General features: G+C 43.1%; 1 protein-coding gene across 5 annotated transcripts in view; it reads right to left on the bottom strand.

Moving 5' to 3' along the window:
• Positions 1–16,991, bottom strand: part of DAAM2 (dishevelled associated activator of morphogenesis 2) — a 218,983-nt gene that overhangs the window by 44,126 nt on the left and 157,866 nt on the right. For all 5 annotated transcript variants that reach the window (XM_076334380.1, XM_076334378.1, XM_076334383.1 and 2 more), the window contains 8 exons: positions 15,565–15,668; positions 13,345–13,411; positions 12,285–12,402; positions 10,607–10,745; positions 9,112–9,170; positions 8,513–8,697; positions 7,245–7,562; positions 934–1,041 (listed from right to left, as the gene is read on the bottom strand). In XM_076334380.1, the coding sequence (XP_076190495.1) occupies positions 934–1,041; positions 7,245–7,562; positions 8,513–8,697; positions 9,112–9,170; positions 10,607–10,745; positions 12,285–12,402; positions 13,345–13,411; positions 15,565–15,668 (1,098 nt within the window). The remainder of the gene's footprint in view (positions 1–933; positions 1,042–7,244; positions 7,563–8,512; positions 8,698–9,111; positions 9,171–10,606; positions 10,746–12,284; positions 12,403–13,344; positions 13,412–15,564; positions 15,669–16,991) is intronic.

Below are 16,991 nucleotides of genomic sequence, written 5' to 3'. Positions count from 1 at the left end.
GGCTGTAAGCTAGTAAATCAGAAGAGTTATTCGTTATGTTTATTGGATTAGATAGAAAAATGAGAGAGAGAGAAGGGAACAGATGGAAAAGTCCAAAGACAAGGGTTTGTTTGTTAATTTTAAGGTACTGAATAAGTTAATCATAATGACAATGAAGTAATCATCATCACTATAAGGCTTAATCATAAAGGCTGCTTATGGCAATCACATCTGTGTCTTTTCCTAAAACTCCAGAGCAATGATCCAATTCTGCAGAGTACAGAAGATTGAATTTCTCCAAACATATTCCAAAAGCAAAGGAAAGCTGGGGGAGTTCAGGGAGTGCAAGTACAATCCCTCTCTTGCTAAATCTCATTCAGCGGAGATAGACAGATTGAAGGTGATTTGCTTTCCAAGAAAAAGAGGAGGGAGAAAAAGACATTCTAATAAATGGCTGCTTTTAAAGCATGCTGTTTGTGTTATAATCTGTAATTCAGACGGTTTCTGTCACCTAGCCAGTTGGGTCAGTTGGCTGTTTAAGAAAAAATAGGCAAAGCGAAAGACAGCTAATTCAGTCACCTCGCTTTGTACTCAGGCAACTGCAGACTTTTTCTCTGTATGAATGGGAGAAATAGAAAGATGGATACTGAGCATGAATGTAAAGCTCAGGAGCTTTTGGCAGCCAGTGGCTGCTGAGATCAAATAGAGCATTACCTGTTGGGAGCTGTTGTCTCTGAGAGCTGCCCATTAGTATGAAGTATGTTGATAACAGAAGGTTATACTCTGCCTTATATGTCCTCCCCACTTCTTTTGGTCTTGTGATTTTTTGAACAGTGACAGAGCAGCAAACGATGCAGCCTGACTGCAGGTGGGCAAGGGCCCAGATCACTGTCATGTGTTCTTTTCTTCTCTAGAAGTTCAAGGAAGACAAGGTGTGGAAGAGTTCACCCCTACCTGGTGTCTCTGATACGCGGAGAACATCTTTTCAAAATCTTCTAGATCCAGCACTTTGAATGCCTTTAAATCATCAATCTCATTCCAGATTGTGCCATGGATCCTCTCCTGAAAGAAAAGGTCATATTTTAATGAGATAGCAAAAGCTTTTAGCTAAGAACATCCAATCCCATTTGGACAGATCAAATTCTCCTGCTCACTGGCCATATTCCTATGTACTACTACTGTCATTTTAGAGGGCACGCTTTGTTTCAAGAGTCAAAGGAGAAAAAAATGGTGATGTGTTTTTTGGGATTTTTTAAACATACTGAGTATTTTGTATTTTTCATCACAGCAAGCCTCTGATGAAAGGGCACATTCCAAGACTAGCAGACCACATCTCAAGCAATATCCATGATCCCACAGTACGTTTCCTTTCATGAGTGGCCATCTGCCTAACACAATGATTGTGGTCATGCTGAAAGAAGTGTTACCATCATGAGGAAAAACCTTAGGAAGGGCACTGATGCATGACAAACCCCAGACACATCTTCCCTTCTGCAGATTTTGCCAGGTTCTGTTGTAAAGCCCAAAGGGTGTGTGGTTTTCATTCTGCCTGCCTGTGAAAGTAGTTTAAGATTTTATTTTATTTTACTTTTAAGGCTCTGAGTCTTTGAAGTCTAATTGTTTCCTATTACATGATCTCCCCTGTCTACATGAGTTCTTTGTTGGCTCTGATAGACACAAACTATACCCAGATCTCTGAAAGAGCATCATCTACACTAACTGGAAATGTTCACAACCCATGTGATACATTATCCTGAATGCCAGGGAATCCTAGCTGTCTGGCAGATGATTAGCATGGAGGGAGACACTGTTGGAGGAACTCCAACTTTGCTGCCCACAAACCCTGGACCAAATAAGCTCTTGTAGTACATGAATTAGCTAATCAGCAGTCATCCTAAAGTAGGAGAAGGCCTTGGGGTCTCCTGCTGACTTTCTCAGGGCAGATGTCCTTGCTGGCAAAGAGGACACAAAGATTGAACTACCTCCTCCTTCCTACCGACTGTTAAGGTGCATGTTGTGTGGGACAAGCTTTGGGCAATTACCCATTCAGAAAAGGAAAACTTGCTCTTCACACTTGACAACACTGTCTTTCAGTTCATTTAGTTAATGAAGTGTACATTTATTGTACTTTATTAACTGGAAAAATAAGGAAGGTGTTGATTAAAAGAAAAAGGAAATAGACAGAAGGGATTGTAAAGAGACTTAAGCAAAACCCAGGAGATGGAGAGCCAGCAGAACACTGATGCAGAGAAAGCCAGGAACAGCAAGCAACAGCAGTGAAACCCTCACACAGGCTCCAGCTCTGAAGTACCCGACTTTTACCTACACAGCAAAGTGCGTTAACACTTCATTATCAGAACTAATTAGGAACAGGCTCTACTTCCCATTCACAGTCATCAAAGGAATGAGGGAAATGTGCTAAGCCACAAGGCTCAAGGAGCAAGGAAAAACACCTGATGGGAGGATGAAATGGGGGGGAAATAAAAGTGTGAAGTGTTCTGGAGGAAATTCCTGGCAGGGCAGACACTGTGGAGGAAAACCAACACCCTCCCTCCAGAGGCAGCCTGTGAGTGCCTGAGGGCAAGGAGGGGTGTCTGCAGTGCTGCAGTGCTATTTACAGTGAGAGCACATACTAGATGGAGCAGCACACATCCCTGAACAGGCTCACCAATATCACTGTATCATTCCCACACCCAATGGCATGCACAAACAGAACTTTGACCCAAGCAACCCAATTTTAGTGCTTAAAAACCAAACAGGCTAATCCAGTCAAAGAAAAAATGAGGCAGGCAGAGGTATAAACAGCCTTTGTTACACAAAACACTTGCAGTGGGGCTGTCCCTTCTATTTCTACCCTAAGCTCTGTCCTTGAAAACTTTCATGTTGCTGCCAGATAATTTCCTACACTGAGCTCTTGCTACTCCGTTATGGATTAACTGGCTGATAGTTCCTTGTCATCAGCCAGAGAGACTGAGCGTTTTAAGAGAAACAAACTTGCATAATGTGGTTGCTATGATAAATGATTCCCTCAGCACGATAAAAAATATTTATAGTCCCTAAATAACAATTTAAAAATAAAGTAAATTCTTCATTTCTTCTTTCCCTTTTTTCTCTGTCCTTAAAAAAATAGAAAAAAAAAAAGAAAAGAAAAAAAAAAAGACAGGTCATTTCATCTGTAACATGTTTTTCTCCCCATATCTATTTATTTACTTATTCATCCATTCACTCATTTATTGATTCTACAAGTCTTCCAAGATCTGTGGTTCCTCTGCTTTGCAAAGTCTTGGCCCCCTTTGAGAAGCAAATCCTATGAACTACATTTCCCAGAGTCCTCTAGCAAAATGGTAGTACATACTAGGTAAGGAAACACCTTATTATCAGAACAAGTATTGACAAGGCATTTGCTCCATGAAGCTGAGTTTTTGGTATGTTGCATTTAAGAATTTGCTCGCTGTAGCTGCTGCAGTTATGTCATTCCACCTTTGTAATGAAGCCAAATTTGCTGAGAGACCTACCAAGATTAGAGAATGAAAGTGTTTCATGGAGCTACAAATCACATCAAGCTGTCCTCTGCTACATCTAACAGATTATTTTATGTACCCTGAAGGATAAATAGTGATACTCTGCAAGCCACCAAAGTCCATCATGCCTCAATAACCTCACAGCATGAGTGAAAATTTGCAGTATTTTGGGAAAGCCTTTCATTTGTCCTGCAGGTCCAGAGAAACCATAGAAACTATGAGTGTCCTGTGAATACTGGAGCAGGCAATCCTGCTTATTAGTAGGTTAATATTTGTAAAATATTAACCATCAAAAAGCAAAGCAACTTATAATGGAATTATGAATTAAAATTTTGAGTCTGAAAAAGGGATATGAACAGAGTGCATTTTTCAGATTTCTCTCTTGATATCAGATCCTTTCCTCAGCGTAAGAAAAATCCACTTTGAGCAAAAATTGTATTTCTGGCATGTTTGTTAATTGAGACAGATGTTTTATCTCACTGTAGGACTAGGCACCACCAAAGCTATTATGAGTAGCTTCACACTGAGATTTTGTAGAAATCTTTCCATTAATTTTGAATCTCTGGCAGCAGTCCTGCATCATTGTTTGCCATGATCCTCAGGCTGCTTTTAGGAAGAAAGTTCCAGAAATGAGAATCATCAATAACATTACAGAAACATTTTTTAAAAAAATTAGTATCAAAATGAACATTTTCTGTTTATGGGATTGTTTTTTTGGTTTTTGGTGGTGTTTTTTTTTTTTTTAAATCCTATGTGGTATGTAGAACAAATACCTTTCTTCTGAGACAATTTCACCCAGGTCTATTTAGGGCTGGCTAAAGAAAGCCCTTTTCAGATCATTGACTAGAGTCATTACCAGCCTGACTCTTAATGGGAAGCTGCTTCTCCAGCCATGAGATAACAAGCAGCGCAGTTGAAGCAACCTTCAAGCAAACTTGATTTACTCCGATAACTTCAAATCAATATTTTTATATTTATTAAAGAGGTATTTATATTAATCCATACTTCCAGTGTGCTTGAAACCAGTCCATCATTTGGATTAACCATAAACGTCTGGTCCCTGTTTGACCTTGGGTGTTGTGTAAAATTCAGAGTGGGAGAGCAAACTCCATTTGCTGTCCAGAAACAAAGAAAGGAATCTTTCCAGAACATTACAGTGGTTACATTGCAATATCTTTTTCTTAAAAAAGAAGAGATCCTTGGCACCAGCACTACTGTACTGCTGTATGAATGGAATTCACAGACGATGCTACGGCGCTGTATGAAAGGACCTGCGGTGTGGAAGGGCTTAACCAGAACTCAGCCCATCCATGCATCTAAATGGCTTTGCCACCGGTCATCAGCTCACATCAAAGCTACTACAAAATCATTAATTCTCAAAGGAAATTAGTGGGGTTTTGGAGTTTCCTTGTTAGAAGCACGAATACTTTCCAGTCAAACCTTTTTTCGTGGTGCTCATGGGAACTGTGGACAATCTGTTATTGTCAACTGCTAAGAGTTTGAATATATTTGATCATTTTCCTAACACCCAACAGCTCAGTCCTTTCCTTCCAAAGACAATATCAGCATTGGGAAAAAAGGTGTCTGTCATATGAATTGCTCTAGAGAACAGCCTTGATTCCGCTACTGAGAAAGTGTATCGCAGACAAATCCCTCTTGGCCAGCCCCGTCCACACTCCCCTCGGGCTCTGTTGGCTTTCTCTCACTCCCTTGAGGCAGGCTGCATGGACAGAAAGGGGTTCGCTTTCATGTGGGCTGCCTCAGTCCTGGCATCATCTTCACACGTAAGAAAGCTTAGGAGAGAGACTGTACTAACTGCTTTGAGAAGGATGGTCTAAACAGTATGCAGAGATACCCAAGAGCTGAATAACATATTTGACCTGGCTGCAGCCCCAAGTTTGTGTACAGCTCTGTCTCCAACACTGTGTCACCTCACCTTGCTGTGTGGCATGGTGCAGACATGCCCGTGCTCTTCGCTAACTAGACTGGTCTTTTAAAAAAGAAAAACATATACATGGTGTCAGATGTATTTTTCCTCAAAATGTTTTTGTGGGGAAAACTTGTATTCATGTGAACTGGAAGTTAAACACTACCACGAACCACAATAATACTATGCACGCTTCCAGGCCTCAGTTTTCCATGCTCAAAAACTCGAGATACGCTGCTCCCAGCCAGTGTGCTTATTGTGAGTCTTCATTCATTCATGTATGGCTACTTTGACAGTTCAGAAGAACACTACAAAAGTGCCACAATGGTAACAAAAGGCAAGATGAGGCCATCCAACCTACCTGTGACTATGCATTCAGAGGATTCATATCCATGTGAACAGAGAGAAAGTGCCTGGTACTGAAGCAGGGAATCTAGGATAACTGATGAAGATGGCCAAAACGTATTGCTTCCTCCAGCAGTCAGTGGAATTAAATAATTCCATAACAAAGTGCACCCCAAATAATAAGGCAAGCCACCTGTGTCTGCACCACAATCTCTGCAGTTTTGCAGAGACCTTACTAGGTCAAAACACTAACACAGCCAAACACCCCAAAATGAACCCCCCACCCTCTTCTGCCCCTTTTCCCAACCATTCCCAACTATTCTGCCTTCCTCAAAATAGCATCTTTTACCCACCTCACCACCCAGGTCTTCAATTTTATTAGCACAGCTGCCTTCACTCCTAACCAGAGGGCAGGATAAGCCTACAGTTACTGTACACTAAGCAGAAACACCTGTGACTCTCTCTTTTTCATATACGTTCATATATATACATATATTAGTTATTATTTCTTTTCTTCAGAGCACTAAGTCCCATGTTCTGCAAAGGAAAATAAATCCCCATCCTTACATTCTCTCCCACACCCCCCACGTGGCCTTGACAGACAAGCACAGACGGTGCAGCAAATATTTCACTTCACTTTATTTTAAAGAAAAGGAGAGAGGAGGAGAGAGAATTCTTGTGGCATTCCAGAGGTCCCTGGACACTCATTCCAAATGCCGGAGTTGGGCCCTGGGTGAGTTTCAGTCTAAAAGAGAACCTGGGTTTCTAGGCAGCCATCCAAACTCAACACAGACACTTTTTTTCTTTCTAAATCAGTTAAAAAAAAATTAAGACCTAAAGAGAAGGGGGGGGGGGGAGGGGGGGGAAGGGAGAAGGAAGAGAGAGAAGTGGAGGGGAAGGAGAGGCAACCAAGGTAGCAGAAAATGAGTGCAACAGGAAGAATCCAAGTCCTCTTTATTGCCAATTTGGAGTTTTATCGCCAAGAGACAGAGTTGTAAACATGCAAGGAGAAGGGCAGCTTCCCTCATGGCCATGAACAAATGGTGAGGAGAATCAGGCCACCTTTCTCTCCTTGGTGATGGCTCCTGCCAGGGTAGAGAAGGCTGGTTTTGGAGCTGGTTCTTACCATGCTTTGCCCACATCGGCTCTGGCCATCCTTTTCCCTGACGCACAAGTGAGGGCAGCTCTGGCACACCAGTCCTGGAGATGTCCAGCTAACATCTTCAGTCCCACTACAGCTTTGCCTAACTGATAGCATGCCCAGGTCTACTGCAGCTCAATCTAATCAGCACCTTGGTCATCACAGGAGAACTGGGGAGACTCCCTCAAGACAGTTACTGACTCCTACTGACCTCAGCCCAAGGAAAGCCACAATATCACTGGCTTCTGTCACCTTGCACTTCTTGGCATTAATCAACACTGAGTTATACTTAGAAAGTAAATTAATTGTTGAGAGTACTGCAATTTCTTACCTCACTCAGCTTAGCCCAGTTGAAGGATTTCAGTGGGTGTGAAGGCTGAGGGATAGATTTCTTCTTCAGGTTGGTGCCACAGCTGCTGAAGGTGGTTGTTGAAGGGGGTGGCATCCCCATGCTGAAGAAAGGTGGTGCTCCTGGTGGGGGAGGAGGTCCTCCTGGTGGAGGTGGTGGAGCAGGAGGAGGAGGACAGCTGGAGAAAGGCAGAGGAGGTGGCAGCGGGGGCAAATTCTCAGACATGTGAGAAGAGGACAAAGCTAATGGGCCACCTGGAGGGGGTGGGGGTGGGGGCGGGAAGGAAATGCTGCCCCCTTGCTGGAAAATAAAAAACACACAGAAAAAGAAAGCAAACAGTTTAAAAGGCACAATAACTCCATATTGCCAGCTGATGTGATTTTATTATGAGTCTCAAAATATTTGATGTTTTCCTTAAAGCCTCCTGCACTCAAAGCCATGCAATAAAGGGAGGAATCTCAGCTTTCATTTAAGAGAAAGTTTCAAGCCCTTGAAGTTGTGGAGAAGAGCTTGAAAAAAGGAACCATAAATGGCTCAGAAAAACAGAAAGCTAGTAAAAGAAGCCAAAATGTATTATTTTCTCCTTATGTATGAAAAAAGAGAAAAGTTCAATCTTATGAACTTTTGAACTCCTGGGTTTTAAACCTTAGGGTTTGAAATACTGAATACCTGTCATTAGGCCCCACTAATGCAAAGTGAGAGAGGGGAGGAGGGAATGAATCTGCTTTCTGTAGTGTCTAACTTCTCAGGGCCATGTCCTGGCGAGTTGAGGCTCAGGCACACTGCCGGGACAGAAGGAGCACCAAGCAGGAGGGAGCCGCTGCAAATGTCACTTCTGCAGAACTCCAAGGCAGTACAGACGCTCTTGAAGCATGACAGGAATCCTGTTTCTTCACTAAATTTACTTTCATATCTGGGAGATTTCTCTCTATTCCACTGAAATAACAACCCCACTTCAGAAGTCAAAATTATGGCTGGAGGAAGACATGTGTGACGCAGCAGCTCCTGCAAGGAAAGTGGCTGAGGAGAAGGAATGGAGCAGCCCATGCATTACCCATTCTATACCACCAGCTCAGGGATTTCGGTCTCAACTAAAAGCTGAGAAACTTCTAAGTATTCATCTTTCTAGCTGTCTAGACAGACTCTCCCTGTTCTGACCATAGAAAGTGTTTCTCTCATAACGTGCTTTTGTTCATCATTCACTAGTTAGCAGGCTTTAAACAAGGATGGGAAGAGTCCCAGTCTCATACCGAGAACTCATTAAGTTGAGCCACCAGGTCGTTCATCTGGTCCCGGGTCTGGCGCAGCTCCAGGGATTCCTTCTGCAGCTTGTCCTTCATTTTGTTCAGTGTCTTCATCATTTCATCTTTCTCCTGGGTCTTTGTCTCACATTCCCGCTCCTTCTTCTCTAGCCTGCTCATCAGCTCAGCATGATCTAGGGGGAACAGGCAAGTGGGACTGATGAAATAAAGCTCCTGAACAGTCCCCAAAGGGACGCAGGTTATGCTGAAATAAAGCTGACAAATCTGTCAGTTCAACTGGGGACATATGAGAGTAGGAAAAAGAAAACAGAGTCTGACTGTCTTGACAGTGATCTTCAGTGATCAGGACAGCAATGCCCAAGTTTCACTTAGACTGTAAAATCACTTCATGTAAGGACTGAGGGAAGCCCCATCCTATGAAACAGATAAACTGATCACCATGAGACAAAATGTACTGGAGGGAACAAAGCAGAATATGTCCATGAAAGGAAAAGTTGTCCCCAGCTCTGCTGCCCGCTGCTCTGTGACTGAATCGGGATCAATCTTGCCCCCTCTTTTGCCTCCCCAAGCATAGAGGACGCACTCACCTTTCCGAAACTTCTCTGCCTGGTCCCTCCACTGTTTGACTTCATTTTCATTCACCAGCCTGAAAGATTAAATCAGGTCATTTAAACTTGTTCTGAGCTACCCAGGCTGAAAGGCAAGTGGTCATTATGTGTAGTGATCAGCAAAAGGCAACCTGGTGAATTTACATGTTTATACAGGATCATACCAGGGGTCAGTCTGGTTCCAGATCCTGATCCCTACTGTAGCCAACAGCTAATATAGATGTGATGGCTTCTTGCTCAAAGTTCTGAAAAGGGATAGAGGAATGGCTGGGGAAAAAATCCAGATATGTTCCTATCTTAGGTAATGCCCTCAAAGTGCCAAGCCTACTTATTTTGAAAGAGAGAATTCATCACTAAAATAATCATAGCTGCTGTGGGTTACAAATCACCCCACCCTTAATACGAGACCAGATTGCCATCTTTTTTTCTACTTTCTGTGGTTATATTTTTTCTTTCTTACAGATGATGCTTATCTATTGGGTAATATATCAGTAACAAGGCAATGCTCATATCTCATATTGGCACAGCTATTTCCTATTACTGACAGAAAATATGCAGGGCATGCTGGGGATTGATTAGATATGCAGAATGAGGAGTAGCTATGAAAGTAGAAAGGGAAGATCAGGCACGAGGTCTACAATGAAGTCTGATATCCAGACAGACAGAAAGAGATAAACACCAATGTATTCTTCCATGATGAGACATCAGTTTTGATTTTGGCTCATGCCTGCAACAGGAGGGACTGTAAGATTTTTAGTGCAGGAGAATTTGGTTTCATATGAGGCTTATGCTCTATAAAATGCTCTTTTCAGTGGATAATTCAGAAGGGTAATGGGCCATGAATTACCTGCAGAGGCAGATGGATGGGATGAAGAATCCAAAAGTTTGGCTAAAAAAGGACTGAGAACAGGGAAGTTGAGATGAGAGCCAGCTCATGTAGCTAGACTTCTCAAATGATGCGTCCTATGGGAAAAAATAATGGTAGTGCCCTCAGCCAAGTCTGTGGGTGAGAGCATGCAGACATTTTATGAAGAGGTAAAAGGTTTTGTGTGCTAGGTGGGGGCTGCTTTCCACTATTTGAAATCTTTCTAAACTATGTGCTCATTAGCGAGGAATGAGATCTAAGTAGAAATGACCACATTTTTTTTTTAATATCAGTGAAAGCTTTCATCAACATTCTGAATTAAAAAAGGCACATGAGGAGGCCTTGTTATAACATCATGGGTATTTTTTCTGCTCTTCTAACCAGCTTAATATTTAATAGAAATTAGAAGCCAAAGGCAAGGACTTTGCTAGAAAATACTATCTGGTTATGATGTCATTAGAAAAAAAACTATTTAGAAGACTGACAATGAGAAGCTGTAAGTTAAAATAAGAAACTCCTCAGATATGAGATTTTATTTCCTAAGCACCTGCATACTTATCATATACTTATACCTGCCTAACGGAAATAAACTATAATAACACAGCTTACATTTTAATGATATTTTTGACATTGAAGTTTTCCAATGGAGCTATATCTGGATCATCTCCTCGTTCATCCTGAAGAACAATTTGTTGGAGTATTCTGTCCAACAGCTGCCACTGCTGGAAGTTTCCTCCATTCCTCTTATCTGTATGGAAAAAGACCAACCCATGAGAACTTCCATTTCCATGCCAAAGTGCACAGACCTGCCAACAGACCAGCATTCCTTCCTTTCCACCTTCCATCTCAATCCTGTGTGTAGTAAATTATAGAACACAAAGCCTAACACCGAACTGTTGCTAGCAGATTATTTACAAACACCTGGCATATTGGAACAGCACATAACAGGCATGGGCAACTCTGTGCCGGATTTGCATATTCAGGCTGTGCAACCCTTTTGACAGATTAGCTCTAACTTGCACTTTAAACGCCTACAGAAGTGATTCCTTTGTGATAGCTGTTACTCAGTATCTTCTGGGGCTTGATGTTGGGGGGTTTTTTTTGGTACCTAGGTAACATCGTGACCAGGCACTGTAAAAACAATGAGATGTTCTATCTGCATGCTCAGTTATCTGCAGGTCAGTGAAACTCAACTGGCATGAAAAATTCATACAAACATGATCAAAAAGTGTGGAGAGAAAGAATAGAAATCGAACCAAAGGGACTGATACCATGGATATCAAACAGAAGAGCCAGAGCAACATAAAGTTCACCTCAGCTCCCTGAGTTACAGAACCTAGACCTTTAGATTCTTTAAAACTGCTCCAGTACAATCCTGTCCTGGCCTAGCAGGGTTTAGCCCTTCTGCCGCCAAAAATCCAGGTCAATGCCCAAAGCTCAAGTACTGTCTTAAGGAGTAATATCAAGGAGACGACTGGGACAAACAACTGCTTGAATTTGTGCATGGCAGTACTTGAATCTAATGAGTGCCTGAAAACATACCACATTACTTTCTGAAAAAACACACCACAGTACATCTCCCTCATGTTCCCTTTTCAGTTTGACTGCTCAAGTATGGCTGCAAGTAATGAAGACCAGCACCTGATACCTAATAGGATCAAGGCAGGCAGTTCTTCAGTGATCTTGCTGTGCCTTTGCTCAGCTGCTACACTCTGGAAGCATAACTGAATTATTTTATTACAGTTAACAAGAAGATTCCTATCACTTCTCTTGAAAACAACCGTCAATGTTATTTTTCAGTTTGAGTTCAGGAGCTCTCCACTGATGCATTGCCATGAGATAGCAGCCTGAAGACTTACTGGGGAATTTCCCAGTGACAGAACAGCTTTCAGTACTGTATTGTTTCACCAGAAAAATTCCTCACTGCATTTTGTTAATATTCAAAATGGTATCTATTTCTGGGAATTCCCTGATCTAGAGCACAAGGGCTCTTTCTTTTTTAAAACTTCTAATTTAAAATCATTAAAAGCTCTGTCAGTGACTAACTGGAATGTCTCAGCTACTTAATTTTATTTGCAAGTGCAGAGAGGTCAAACTGCTGCTTTAAGTATTGCAATAAAAATCTGCTGGATAGAGTCAGTGTAAGATACCAAGTACCTTAGCCACTGCCAAATTCTGAATGGAAGACAAGGGCAGTGTGTGTCCTGGTATCTGTGACCCTGTACCTACACCAAGCTTCACCCGGTTCTTCAATACCCGTTGCTCTGGAAAACTGCGATGTACTCACATGGCATCTGCAAGCAGTGCTGGAGGACGGATAACAAATAGGGATAGGCGTCTGTGTGCTTCAGTCTCTTCTTGATCAACTCAAACATCTGCGAGGCACTTTTTGTATCAATGTGGATCTGAAGTGAGAGAAGGTAGTGAAAGAACAAGTGAGAGAAAAACCATGCACAGTGAAAGCCTGACTAACTGTGAAAGATCTGATCAACACAGAGGCAGGCAAATTTCCAGCAGCTGGGAACTCTGCAGTCTCCTGCAATGTCCTGCTGCAAGTTCTAGTGAGGAGCAGGCACAAGGTCTTTGAGACCAGCATTGCCATCCCCACTCCGGTATGGAAAAGATCCCCAAAGTAAAGGGCTAGAAAGGTGGGAGGCATGCAAAGCCACCAACAACTGTTCTGGAGCAAGCAAAACATTTGAGTCTTAAAAAGTGGTGGCACAAATAGTAGAAGCTAAACTAAGCAGGAAAGGGCTTGTTGTTCTGTATCAGTGTGTGGCAAGAGCTGGCCATGAAGAAGGAGGAAACTATAACTATTCTGGACCCTACAGCCTCCTACTGTTGCCAGAGGTTGTGGAAACTGTCCTTGTTTTATGCTCATCTTTAAAATCCACCCAATATAAAATACTGATCCTCTCCCAGAGGCTCTGAGGTGACAGTCTTCAGGAGAGTTTCCTGTAATCTTGGGAAAAATATCAAAGAGCCCAAGCTTCACCCATGGTCATGTAAAGGGAATGTCTGAAACTAGAATGCATCTGGATCATCAGGACTGAGAACATGAGAGCAGGGTTGAGAACCTCCTCCACTCCTGAACCTTCAGCCAAACAAAAGAAAGAAGACTTTGTCAAAGACACTTGGCAGAAGCCCTGCCTGTGATCACTGTTTTCATTGTTCACACATCACAGATCCCCTACTTGCTAAATGAGAAACAGTGAAAACAAGAGCACCAGCCACTCTCAGCACCCAAGTCAATCATTGTTTTCAGGGAACACAAAGGGAAGTTGCACCAAGCATCCAAACTGGATGTTCAGCTTTGGCAAGTTCAGGTACTCCAGAGAAAAACTTACCAGGTCAAACCGCTTGGCAAGTTCCAGGTCATCTTCATTTCTGACCATCTCAAAGAAATCTAAGTGCCTAAGAGAAAACAGAAAAACAAACCAAACAAAACCTGCCAATGTTCACGGCATAATTCAGACTTAAACTAAGTGTGTCACTACAGGAGCAGCAACACCTCATTTCCAGCTAGAACACTTGGAAATTGGCAAGCCTTTCTTACATGAAGTGCTGGGATAGGTATGCAAGGCAACTCATGGGGGTCAGTGACAGGCCAAAAGGAATGGCTGGCTGAGGTATACCTGCTCTTCAATCCTTGTGCTAAGTCACTGTGTTGAGGGAAGGCTGCTAAAAATAAACATAAAATAGGAAAGGGATATTCTATTTGTGATTAATGCAATGCCTGCAGTGATAACACATTTCTAAAAAGTCCATGCCATACTTGTTAACCAGATATTAGACCATTAACAAGTAGTTTCTTTTACGTGGTGGAGCAGAGATGCATTCAGTGGATTAGTTAAACAGCAGAGCTCACAGCTGTCTTTACATTTGCCTACTGATGAGCACAGCAGCATGCCTCTGTTGGGATCTGGGGGACCTGGTGAGAGACACATTTGACCATGGCATCTGGACTTCTCTTGCATGGAGACCAAAGCACAGCAGATGATGTGGAGAAAGGCTGTGGCACATCCCCCTGTACAGACCTGGCATATAGTCTAGGTAATCCAGGCATCTGGGATCCTCTCAAATCTCTGCGATAATTCTCATCACTGTAACTTGTAAGATCCAAAAGCGCCCCTAAGCCCCTCCTAAACACTCCTGGTCACTGACCGAGGAACGGGGCAGTCCTATTGCCTATAGAACAGATTCTCTTCTTGGTTATAATGTTGTAGATCAAAAGTAACATTACTGGTTCCAGCTCTGCAGCAAACTGTAGACACATACAACTGCATGCAGTCTTTCCCTGTGACATTAATACACAGATATATGCCTCCACCTGCTCAAAGGTGTGAGGCCACTCTTTATGACAGGCAGCTGGTGCTAACCTGGTGCTTATGCAGAATCTCAGGCATATTATATTTGCCCCCAGGGATAGCTCTATCACCCTATAGCAGCTCCTGACAGTGGATGTTCGAGAAAACAGTGCCTTGAAAGCTGCAGGCATAGGCCTGATCCATAGGTTTTTCACCATGTGCTTTGGCAAATTTGACACTTCTATCTAGGAAATCCCAGATATCAGATACCCACAAATCAGCCCTGCTCTGTAGGAAGGGACTTGGAGTAGCAGAGAGTAAGGGACAGCAGCATGTCAGCAGGTCATTGCCTCTCCACAAAGCTTAATGTGGTCACAGGAGAAGGTAGACTCCCATGGCTGCCTGCTCTTACACCTTAAAATGCTTCATTTTGTTAAGCAAATGGATTTTACCAGGCTCCTCATTGGTTCATCAGTCTTCTAGCTTCTTGAAGTGTCTCAGTCAAATTTTTCATATTGTTTACTCCAACCTTATTTCAGCATGTGGCTTTGTGAAGGGTTTAATTTAAGGTCATTAGTAGCTTCAATTACTGTGGTAAAATATGGAATTGCTAGTGGAGAAAGCACTTATTATCCCTATAACTTTTTACACAGTAATTTGAAGGTGCCATTCAGTGTTACATTTTGTGCAGTAGCAGGGCTGTTTGAAGATGCTCCTCATTATTCTCTCTTGCCCCCTTGGCATCTTTACCCCTTCGCCCACTGCAGGTCCCCCTTCTCTCATAGTTGTGCCAGTGCCACTGTTTGGGAGGTTGTGGTACAAGCTAGATCACAAAAAAGATTGAGCTTAAAGAAAAACCTTGGAAACTCAGAACCTATGCTTTGACCACACATACTCAGTCTCAATGAAGTCAATGACTACTGGCTTCCCTCCCTCCTACCAGGACAGGCTTTTGCTCCAGTTTTGCTACGAGAGAAAAAGAATTAGAACATTGTTTTTTGTCATTCTGATTGCCATCCCCAGCTTAGAAGAAAAGTAATTCAGAAACTCCTTGCCACAGCTGCTGCCAACTTAGTATGTATGTTTACTACTTCATCTGCTGATTTCAATTTTAAGGACAGATCTCCTTTTTGTCTTTAAAGGGAGTCTGTTTTAGAGAGAGACAGAGACAGCTTTGTGCTTAAATCTGAAACCCAAATGGAGAAGAGTTTCTAAGAACTCTTTCGGTTGATCAATAACTGTTCTCAGAAAACATCTTACCTGTCCAGTGTGGCATTCTCATGTCCTCTTAGCTTGTCAATGACGGGTTGAATTCCCAGCATTAGAAACTCATATCGTAGGTGTAATCGGAACTCCAAATTGTCCTTAAAAAGTGAGGGAAAACTGTTATTAGGTTCCAAAAGCTTTTAATCACATTAAAAAAAAAAATACTTAAAACCTCAATTCTTCCCTTTTTAATATCCTCTATCCTGACACCAAATTCACAGGATTATTAATTCCAGTAAAGTAAAAAAAAAAAATTAATGCCTTTGCCTCTGTTTCATTTAAAAATGCAGTCCTCATTTACCTACAATGAGTTCTGCATACCCAGTCAGAAGGACAGCACACTCCACGTTGTTCCACAAAGAACAAAAATTATTAGTGTTTGTCCTGCTAGTCCATTAGAGGTCTGCCTCCTGCTTACAGATGAACAGTACTGCAGTCTTCCTCCTAGTTTTTATGTTTCTTTGTCATAAAATAGCCATATGCTCTGGCAAACTTGACACCTATTCAGTGGGATGTTACAGGACTGCCACACAACAGATATGGGGCCCTGGAACTTGAGGGCAAGGCAAGCGAGGATGTAGACGAAGGTCCATCCGGGGGGTCGCCTAGGGTGAGGCAGTCAGCCCCACGCATTACGACTGCCGCTGCTAAGAAAAAAAGGAGGGTAATTGTCATAGGTGATTCCCTTCTGAGGGGAACAGAGGGCCCGATATGCCGACCGGACCCGTCCCACAGGGAAGTCTGCTGCCTCCCTGGGGCCCGGGTCAGAGACATCACTAGGAAGCTCCCTGGTTTGGTACGGCCTTCTGATTACTACCCGCTGCTGGTTATACAGGCTGGCAGTGATGAGGTTGCGGAGAGAAGTCCTGCAGTGATCAAAAGGGACTTCAGGGCACTGGGGCGACTGGTTCAAGGATCGGGAGCACAGGTAGTGTTTTCCTCTATCCCTGCAGTGGCAGGGAAGGATACCGAAAGGAGCAGGAAAACACACCTGATCAACGCGTGGCTCAGGGGCTGGTGCCGTCGGAGGAATTTTGGCTTTTTTGATCATGGGGAGGTTTACATGGCACCGGGCCTGCTGGTGACAGACGGAGTTCAGCTGTCTCACAGGGGAAAAAGGATCATGGCTCATGAATTGGCAGGGCTCATTGAGAGGGCTTTAAACTAGGTTCGAAGGGGGAAGGGGATAAAACCAGGCTCGCTAGAGGTGAGCCGAGGGGTGGCGTGCCGATGCCGGGGGCGAAATCGATAGCCCAGCTCAAGTGCATCTACACCAATGCACGCAGCATGGGCGGCAAGCAGGAGGAGCTGGAAGCCATTGTGCAGCGGGAGAGATATGACTTAGTCGCCCTCACAGAAATATGGTGGGGTGACTCTCACGACTGGAGTGCTGCAATGGATGGCTACAGACTCTTCAGAAG

This window comes from Aptenodytes patagonicus, chromosome 3 (assembly GCF_965638725.1).
Source record: "Aptenodytes patagonicus chromosome 3, bAptPat1.pri.cur, whole genome shotgun sequence".
Taxonomy (NCBI): Eukaryota; Metazoa; Chordata; class Aves; order Sphenisciformes; family Spheniscidae; genus Aptenodytes; species Aptenodytes patagonicus.
The sequence above is the reverse complement of the archived record's forward strand: the minus strand, read 5'-3'. Positions and strand labels throughout refer to the sequence as shown.